General features: G+C 48.3%; 2 protein-coding genes across 2 annotated transcripts in view; one reads left to right on the forward strand and one right to left on the reverse strand.

Moving 5' to 3' along the window:
- The window catches only part of LOC144695205 (uncharacterized), a 66,905-nt gene extending 65,270 nt beyond the window's left edge, over positions 1-1,635 (reverse strand). Inside the window, 3 exon segments of the mRNA XM_078566091.1 lie at positions 1,147-1,232; positions 1,234-1,425; positions 1,472-1,635. Of these exon segments, the coding sequence (XP_078422217.1) occupies positions 1,147-1,232; positions 1,234-1,425; positions 1,472-1,635 (442 nt within the window).
- The window catches only part of LOC144695242 (uncharacterized), a 232,698-nt gene that overhangs the window by 124,375 nt on the left and 98,082 nt on the right, over positions 1-10,241 (forward strand). The gene's annotated exons all lie outside the window — the stretch shown is intronic.

The raw sequence follows: 10,241 nt of genomic DNA on the forward strand, positions 1-10,241 counted from the left end.
TGAATTTCCCAATCATTCATCAAGTGTCTGAATTCAGCTGGTCGAACTCCCAGTAGTCTGAATAGTAGTCGACTATGACAGGATAATCAGTTCCAGTGAGAGTGAAGAGGTCTACTCCAAGCTTCATCCATGGTCTGTCTGGGACGTCATGAGTCATGAGCAGCTCTTTATCTTGCTTAGCTTGATGTTCATTACAAACACAGCACTGGCTGATGTGGTCCTTAATCTCATTGCTCATGTTTAGCCAGTAAAGCACTTCTCTTACCTTCCTCAGACTAGACTCGATTCCTTGATGGTTTGTGTGGATGTGCTTCAGCATCTCTTTTCTCATCTCTTTAGGGATAATGACCCTAGTCCCTTTGTACAAGATGCCATCTTGGGCGATCACTTCATCTCTGTCTGCCCAATACTCTCGTACAGAAACAGGTGTGTCCTTGATGGTTTCAGACCATCCTTTCATCACAACTTCCTGTAACATTTGAAAAGTTGCATCTCATTGTGTAGTTTTCTTGATCTGAGCAAGACACTTGTCTGTCAGATTTAATGTCTCTGCTGGGTTTATGACTTCCAGAGCATGTCGTGCTATTGCTTCTTGTTGAATCTGGAAGATTTCACATTCTGTACCAGCATCATCAACTTCCTTCAGAGAGATTGCAGCTCTCGACAGCATGTCGGTGATGTACATCTGCTTCCCTTGCTTGTCTTTCACTTCCAAATGATATCTCTGCAAACAAAGTAACATCCTTTGTAAACGCTCTGGAGCAGATAGAAGTGATTTGACTAAGATGCTTTGAAGTGGCTTGTGGTCAGACTCCACCATCACTTTCTCTCTCCCAAACAGATGCTGGCTGAAATGCTCACAAGCAAAGACAATAGCCAGGCTCTCTTTCTCAATCTGTGCATAGCGTCATTTAGTTTGTGTTAATGCCCTGGATACAAACACCACTGGTTATCCTTGCTGCATGAGGGTTGCTCCAAGTCCTGTTTCACTGGCATCTCACTGCAGGGTGACTTCATCATTGACATCATCGTACCTCAGCACTGGCGTTGTCGTCACTAGTTGTTTGATGTGAGTGAAAGCTGCTTCTTGTTCTGTGCCCCAAAACCACTGAGATTTGATGATGTCACGAGTGATTTGTCACGCACCTCGCACGTGAACGGATTCTCCCATGTGAGTGCGTTGGTGGTTGCAGAGGTTCCCTGATGATGAGAAGGATTTCTCACACACCTCATATGAACGGTTTCTCCCCTGAGTGAATGTGTTGATGTTTATGGAGATCTGATGAAGATGACAATGATTTGTCACACATCTTACAAGTGAATGGTTTCTCCCAGGTGTGAATGCGTTGGTGTACGTGGAGGCTCGAACATTGTGAGAATGAGGTGTTGCACACATCACACGTGAATGGCTTCTCCCCAGTATGATTGCGTCGGTGATTCTCAAATTTCTCAGTGATTCTCCCCAGTGTGAGTGAGCCGGTGACTCATCAGGCCTGATAATTGTGCAAAGCCCTTGTTACACACCCCACAGTCGAACAGCTCCTCCCCAGTATGATTGCGTCGGTGATTCTCAAATTTTGATGGATGTTCAAAAGTTCGATCATATACTTCATACTTGAATGGTTTCTCTTCCATGTGGCTAATCTGTGTTACAGATGGTACAACTGATGCATCCAGCACATTAGGAGATCTTATGAGCCTGTGGAGTCCTCTTCACACTTGAACAGCCTCTCACCTGTGGGAATAGTTAGTGGTTCATGAGACTCGGTAAATGATTGACCACATCTAGAGCCACTCACGCTTCTTCCCAGCCTCACCCTGACCGATCTCCCACAGCCAAACCTTCGGAAAGGTTGGTTCTGATGAAAGGTTCCACACCACTGACCAGTTTCAGATGTGATGACATGTCAAAGCTCCTCTGACCCGATCAATTTCCAGATGATGGTTTCACTGCCCAACCTTCTCTGTTTTGAGCAATGCTGTGAAGGGACTGGCAGCTAAATTGCAAGTTCCCCTCCAAGCCACACACCATCCTGGCGTGGAAATATATCGCCGTTGCTTCACTGTTGATGGGTCAAAATCCTGGAACTCCCTCCCTAACAGCACTGTGGATGTACCTACACCACATGGACTGCAGCAGTTCAAGGAGGCAGCTCACCAACACCACCTCAAAGGCAATTAGGGATGGGCAATAAATGCTGGCCAAGCCCAAGATCCCCCCACATCCCATGAACGGATATATGAAAAACAAGGTGCTGGATAATAATCCAGCAATTGTGAGTTCAAATTCAAACATGGAACATTACAAACATAGAATTACAGTGCAGAAACAGGCCATTGGGCCCAACTGGTCCATGCTGGTCTTTATGCTTCACATGAGCCTCCTCTCAGAGCTCTTCAGCTCACCCTATCAGCATATCCTTCTGTTCCTTTCTCCCTCATGTGCTTATCTAGTTTCCCCTTAAAGACATCTATTCTATTCACCTCAACCACTCCATATTGTGAAACTGAATTTAATAAATTTTGGAATTTGTGGAATAGAATCAAAATAAAAACATGAAAATTTTCAAATTGTCCTGAAAACCCAAATATTGTCCTTCACGGAAGGGAACTTGCTACCACTGCCTGGTCTGGTCTACATGTGACTCCAGTCCCACACAACATGGTTGACTCTGAACTGCCCTCTGAAGTGGCCGAGCAAATAATGATAAACAATCACTACAAAGTCCAATAATAAGAGGAAAATCAGATAGAATCACAGAATCTCACAGTGCAGAAGAGGCCCTTCGGCCCATCGAGTCTGCACCGACACGTGAGAAACACCTGACCTACCTACCTAATCTCATTTACCAGCACTTGGCCCATAGCATTGAATGTTATGACATGCCAAGTGCTCATCCAGGTACTTTTTAAAGGATGTGAGGCAACCCGCCTCCACCACCCTCCCAGGCAGTGCATTCCAGATCATCACCACCCTCTGGGTAAAAAAGTTTTTCCTCACATCCCCCCTAAACCTCCTACCCCTCACCTTGAACTTATGCCCCCTTGTGACTGACCCTTCAACTAAGGGGAACAGCTGCTCCCTATCCACCCTGTCCATGCCCCTCATAATCTTGTACACCTCGATCAGGTCGCCCCTCAGTCTTCTCTGCTCCAACGAAAACAACCCAAGTCCATCCAACCTCTCTTCATAACTTAAATGTTTCATCCCAGGCAACATCCTGGTGAATCTCCTCTGCACCCCCTCCAGTGCAATCACATCCTTCCTATTATGTTATGACCAGAACTGCACACAGTACTCCAGCTGTGGCCTCACCAAGGTTCTATACAACTCCAACATGACCTCCCTACTTTTGTAATCTATGCCTGGATTGATAAAGGCAAGTGTCCCATTTGCCTTTTTTACCGCCCCACTAACATGCCCCTCTACCTTCAGAGATCTATGGACACACACGCCAAGGTCCCTTTGTTCCTCAGAACTTCCTAGTGTCATGCCATTCATTGAATACTTCCTTGTCAAATTACTCCTACCAAAGTGTATCACCTCACACTTTTCAGGGTTAAATTCCATCTGCCACTTATCTGCCCATTTGACCATCCCGTCTATATCTTCCTATAGCCCAAGACACTCAACCTCACTGTTAACCACCCGGAAATCTTTGTGTCATCCGCAAACTTACTAACCCTACCCCCCACATAGTCATCTATGTCGTTTATATAAATGACAAATAAAAGGGAACCAAGCACAGATCCCTGTGGTACACCACTGGTCACTGGCTTCCAGTCACTAAAGCATCCTTCTGTCATCACCCTCTGCCTCCTCAACTAAGCCAATTTTGAATCCACCTTATCAAATTACCCTGTATCCTATGTGCATTTGCCTTCTTTAAAAGTCTCCCATGTGGGACCTTGTCAAAGGCTTTGCTGAAATCCATATAAACTACATCAACTGCACTACCCTCATCTACACACCTGGTCACCTCCTCAAAAAATTCAGTCAAATTTGTTAGGCATGACCTCCCTCTGACAAAGCCATGCTGACTATCCCTGATCAAACCTTGCCTCTCCAAGTGGAGATAGATTCTCTCCTTCAGAACTTTCTCCAATAGTTTCCCTACTACTGACGTGAGACTCACTGGCCTGTAGTTCCCTGGCTTATTTCTACAACCCTTCTTAAATAGCGGAACCACATTAGCTGTTCTCCAGTCCTCTGGCACTTCCCCGTGGCCAGAGAGGAATTAAAAATTTGGGTCAGAGCCCCTGTTTCTCCTCCCTTGCCTCCCTCAGCAGTCTGGAACACAAATCATCTGGACCTGGATATTTGTCCACTTTTAAGCCAACACCTCCAATACCTTGTCACTCCCTATTTCAATTTGCTTAAGAACCTCGCAGTCTCTCTCCCCGAGTTCGATACCTTCATCCTCATTCTCTTGGGTGAAGATGGATATGAAGTATTCATTCAACACTCTAGCGATGTCCTCTGGCTCCACCCATAGATTGCCCCCTTGGTCCCTTATGGGCCCTACTCTTTCCCTGATTATCCTCTTCCCATTGATATACTTATGGAATATCTTGGGATTTTCCCTACTTTTACAAGCCAGAGCTTTCTCATATCCCCTCTTTGCTCTCCTAATTGCTTTCTTAAGCTCCACCCTGCACTTTCTGTACTCCACTAATGCCTCTGCTGATTTGCTTCCCTTGTACCTGCTAAAAGCCTTCCTTTTCCTTCTCATCGTAACCTGAATATTTCTGGTCATCCATGGTTCTCTGGGCTTGTTACTTCTTCCTATCACCCTAGAGGGAACATGTTGAGCCTGTACCCTCCCCATTTCCTTTTGAACACCCCCCACTGCTCCTCTGTAGATTTCCCCACAAGTAACTGTTCCCAGTCTACCTTGGCCAGATCCTGCCTTATTTTACTAAAATCCACTCTCCCCCAATCCAAAATATTTTTTTGCAACTTGTCGATTTCTTTGTCCATAACCAACTTAAACTGTATCATGTTGTGGTCGCTATCACTAAAATGCTCGCCCACCACCACCTCAGCCACCTGTCTGGCTTCATTCCCCAGAATTAGGTCCAGCACTGCGCTGTGCCTTGTTGGACCCTTTACATATTGACCTAAAAAGTTCTCCTATATACATTTCAAGAAATCCACTCCATTCAAGCCCTTAACAATATGTCTATCCCAATTAATGTTGGGAAAGTTGAAATCACCTAATATAATTACCCTATTGTTATTGTTTTTACACACCTCCACAAATTGTGCACATATTTGCTCCTCAATTTCCCGCTGACTATCCGGGGGTCTATAATAAACATCTGGACAATCCTGGCATTGTGTCAGAATAAGAGTAAGGTGATCTCAGCCCAGTGAAATCTGTAAAGTCTCTCTTACCAAGGTCAGAGTCCAGGTTTGAACCTAGTGAAGATTATTATTCAATCTACATCTAATGCCCTATCAGACAGTGCAATTCAAATCCTAACCACACATTGTGTAAAAAAAAAAAGTTTTTCTTCTGTTCTACCAATGGAAACAGTTTCTCTGTATTTATTCTGTTTCAAGCCTTCATCATTTTAAAATCGCTAAGAAATCTCCTCTTAGCCTTCTCTGCTCTAAGGGAGACAATCCCAGCTTCTCTGGTCTATCCACATAACTGTAATCCCTCAATCCTGGAACATTCTAGTAAATCTCTTCTGTACCTTCTTCAAGATTCAGAGATAGGGTGGTGTGTGGTGTCAATTACTGAGTGGGGTTGTGGGGGGAGGGGGAGGGGGAGGGGGGGGGGGGGGGGGGGCGAGCATAGGTTTAAGGTGATTGGTAGAAGGACTAGAGGAGACATGAGGAAAAACGTTTCCACCCAGAGGGTGGGGGATGCCTGGAGTTCACTGCCTAAGCTGGTGGTTGAGGCTGAAACGCTCAACTCATTTAAAAGGTACTTGGATCTGCATCTGAAGTGCTGTAACCTGCAAGGATATGGACCAGGTGCTGGAAAGCGGGATTAAAATGAGCAGCTAGTTTCTTTTTCCTCTTTTTTGGATGGAGCAGACACGATGGGCTGAATGGCCTCTTTCTGCAATGTAATTTTGCTATGGTTCTGTGGTTCTAAATGCAAGTTGTTGTTTATTGTTCTTATATAAAAAGTCAGAAAGTGACTGGGTGTTCAGTAGGAGCAGTGTGATTCCCCTCATGGTTCACTATCCTACCGATCCTCACTGTGAAGCAGTCTCCCAGTGATGGGGCAGACTCATTGCAAAGGGAGATCGGGTTATAACCTATAACTGGCAGCAGAGCAGGATAGGAATGGCTGCACACTAGTTCAAACTCAGTGTATCAAGGAGCACTGAAAGATGCACCTTCAGGCTGTAGTCCCCCTTCCTGCATGGACATGGTGGGTTGAGGGTAGTTCCTGATCTCAGTCCAGAGGTAGATTTTAAGGAGTGTCTTACAGGAGGAAAGAGAGGTAGAGAGATGGAGAGGTTTAAGGAGGGAATTCCAGAGCTTCGGGCCCAGGCAGCTGAAGGCACGGCCTCCAATGGTGAAATGATTAAAATTGGGGATGCTCAAAATTGGAGGAGTGCAGAGGTCTTAGAGGGTGAGAGCTGATTAGAGGCTCTTAAGAGTTGATTGTCAACCTTGGCTCAGGTGGTCACACTCTCACCTCTGAGTCAGAAGGTTGTGGGTTCACTCCACTCCCACTCCAGGACTTGAGCCCTGAGGCTGACACTCCAGGGCAGTCCTGAGGGGGTGCTGCACAGTCAGAGGTGCCGTGTTTCAGATCTGATGTTAAAACAACGCCCCTTCTGCTCTCTCTAAGGTGTGTGTAGAAGATCCCATGGCACTGTTTTGAAGAACAGGGGAGTTATCCCTAATGTCCTGACGAACACTGATCCCTCAATCAACACCACCAAAAAACAGATTATCTGGTCAGGATCACATTGCTGTCAGTGGGAGCTTGCTGTGCTCACATTGACTGCCACATTTCCTACATTACAACAGTGACCACACTTCAAAAGGAATTTATTTCTGTAAAGTGCTTTGGGACATCTGGTGGTCATGAAAGGCTTGATATAAATGCAGGTCTTTCTTTTTGTTTTTTTTTGAGGAGGTTACAGAGATAGGGAGGGTGGGAGGTCTTGAGGGATTTGAAAAGAACATCCAGATCCCAACACACAGACAGAACTGACCATTCACATCCACAGGATAATAACCAGATCCCAACACACACACACAGAACTCAACAATAGGAAATCAGTAAGAATCCTCAGACACTCTGCACCTCCCAGATAATTACACCTCACCTTCTCATATTCAGTAATGAGCCATCAACAAAAGTCAGCCTGTAAATCAGAAGGGAAATGCTTCCAATAAACACACTCAATATCCAACACACAGCTCCAGGCAAACAGTTCAGCACAAAGCACCGAGTAAACAGCTCTCTCAGCTGGATGTTCTCACACAGCATAAGGGGCATTTCCACAGCTGATTCCCCACAGGATAGTCAGGCTGCCTGAAGATTAGTGTGGATATTATGCGATGTAATTATTATAAATTCTGTTCCTTCACTGACTGTGGTAATTATGGTGTTATTTAGTGTGTTTTGTATCTTTAAGAATAATACTTGTTAGGAAAATCACATGATCTGTAGTAACCAATAGGAGAGCAGCACAGGCTACCTCAGCAGATAGTGCAGAGATAGAGTTGGAGTTGAAAGCACATGTGTAGTTGTTGCTGAGTATATTGTAAATAAATTTAATGTTTCCACTTAAGAAGTGTCTGCAGTTCAACTCTATTAGAAATGATACAACTCGGCCACCCTACAACACTCACCATCTCCTCACTTGGTTTTCAGTCCCTACAGGAAGTGAAGCAGCTGTGGAACAAGAGGAGGAGGGAATGGGCAGAGTGGGTGGGGCTCTCTGATTGACGTCTCTCACAGCCAATCCAAATATTTCTGGAGCAACATGAATTTCCTGAAGTTTGGGAAACTGACCGGTGAAACGGAGGTGACTTTGAGCAGCAGATCAGGTGGGGATTTAAACTTGTCATTGTCCCATCTGAATAAAACCTCACTTATTGCAGCTGCTGTCTCAGTTCCCCCGGTAAATGTTTGACAGAGATTTCTAGTGTGGGAATAACATTCTTCATCCTCGGAGACTTTCAAACTGACAACATCAGTGTGGGATGTGTAGCCTCGGATGTGTTTCACAGCAGATCAGAAGAGGAACCACAACATACAAGGCAGCAATGATGGTGGGATCAGCACATGTACAGGAGAGAGGGGCACAGGAGGTTGGGCATGGGAAAGAGGAACATAGAAGGGAGTGGGAGAGGAGGTTGCACCAGTCTTTGGAGAGGGTGACTGTGTACCAGGGAGTGACTCTGACTTGGGTATTAAGAGTATGACATGGGGGGGTGGGGGAAGGGTGACACTCAGAGTTGGGAAGTGACTTTTGGAGTGACTGTGCTCTGGGATTGACTCTGTGCTAGGAGCATCACACCGTGAATTAGGGAGTTACACTGTCCTTGGGGAGTGACTGTGACTTGGAAATAGACTCCAGGATGACCAAATCTGAGGAAATCAAATAAGGGACACTTCGACCATGGAATCTGGCGACGGGAGGGGGGACACTGGTATGAGCAGGGGTGGCAGGGAGAATGGTGAGGGCCACTACTGGTGAGAGCAGGTGGAGTGGTGGGAGTGGTGCAGGGCAGTGCGAGAGTGGGGGATGGTGTTGGTGTGGTTGGTGTAGTGATGGTTAGAGTGGGCAGGGTGGTGAGAGTGGGGCAGGGCAGTGCGAGAGTGGGGGATGGTGTTGGTGTGGTTGGTGTAGTGATGGTTAGAGTGGGCAGGGTGGTGAGAGTGGGACAGGGCAGTGAGAGCATGGGCGATGGTGTTGGTGCCAGTGGTGTAGTTCTGCTGGCAGTGGGCAGGGGGAGGGTGCGATGCTGGTGAGAGTGGGGGTTTTCTCTGACAAAACATCCAACCGAGTTTCTGATGAAAGGTCATCTCGAGCTGAAATGTTAACTGTTTCTCTCCACAGATGCTGCCTGACCAGCTGAGTATTTCCAGCATTTTTTTGGATTCCAGTCTTTGAAGCACCATTCGGCCCATCTGCTTTCTACTGGTACTTATGCTCCACATGAGCTTTCTCCCTCGCTATTTTATCTCACCCTATCAGCAGGTCCTTTTAATCCTTTCTCCCTCATGTATTTATCTGGGGGAAACTGAAGGAAGGGGGATGGGGGGGAGTGAAGAAGGGGGGAAGGGGGGAGTGAAGGTGGGGGAGAGTGAAAGAGGGGGAATGGTGGGGCAGAGAAGGAGGGGGGGTGGGGCAGAGAAGGAGGGGGGGTGGGGCAGAGAAGGAGGGGGGGTGGGGCAGAGAAGGAGGGGGGGTGGGGCAGAGAAGGAGGGGGGGTGGGGCAGAGAAGGAGGGGGGGTGGGGCAGAGAAGGAGGGGGGGTGGGGCAGAGAAGGAGGGGGGGTGGGGCAGAGAAGGAGGGGGGGTGGGGCAGAGAAGGAGGGGGGGTGGGGCAGAGAAGGAGGGGGGGTGGGGCAGAGAAGGAGGGGGGGTGGGGCAGAGAAGGAGGGGGGGTGGGGCAGAGAAGGAGGGGGGGTGGGGCAGAGAAGGAGGGGGGTTGGGGCAGAGAAGGAGGGGGGGTGGGGCAGAGAAGGAGGGGGGGTGGGCAAAGAAGGAGGGGGGGTGGGGCAGAGAAGGAGGGGGGGTGGGGCAGAGAAGGAGGGGGGGTGGGAAGAGAAGGAGGGGGTGGGGCAGAGAAGGAGGGGGGATGGGGGGGAGGTGAAGGAGGGGGGATGGGGGGAGGTGAAGGAGGGGGGATGGGGGGTAGTGAAGGAGGGGGGGGGGTAGTGAAGGAGGGGGGATGGGGGAGTGAAGGAGGGGGGATGTGGGGGAGTGAAGGAGGGGGGATGTGGGGGAGTGAAGGAGGGGGGATGTGGGGGAGTGAAGGAGGGGGGATGTGGGGGAGTGAAGGAGGGGGATGTGGTGGAGTGAAGGAGGGGGATGTGGGGGAGTGAAGGAGGGGGGATGTGGGGGAGGGAAGGAGGGGGGATGTGGGGGAGGGAAGGAGGGGGGATGTGGGGGAGGGAAGGAGGGGGGATGTGGGGAGTGAAGGAGGGGGGACGGGGGGAGTGAAAGAGGGGGGTGGGGGAGTGAAAGAGGGGGGTGGGGGAGTGAAGGAGGTGCTTGGGGTGAGTGAAGGAGGGGGGATGGGGAGAGAAG

The sequence above is a fragment of the Cetorhinus maximus genome, chromosome 21, assembly GCF_964194155.1.
Source record: "Cetorhinus maximus chromosome 21, sCetMax3.hap1.1, whole genome shotgun sequence".
NCBI lineage: Eukaryota > Metazoa > Chordata > Chondrichthyes > Lamniformes > Cetorhinidae > Cetorhinus > Cetorhinus maximus.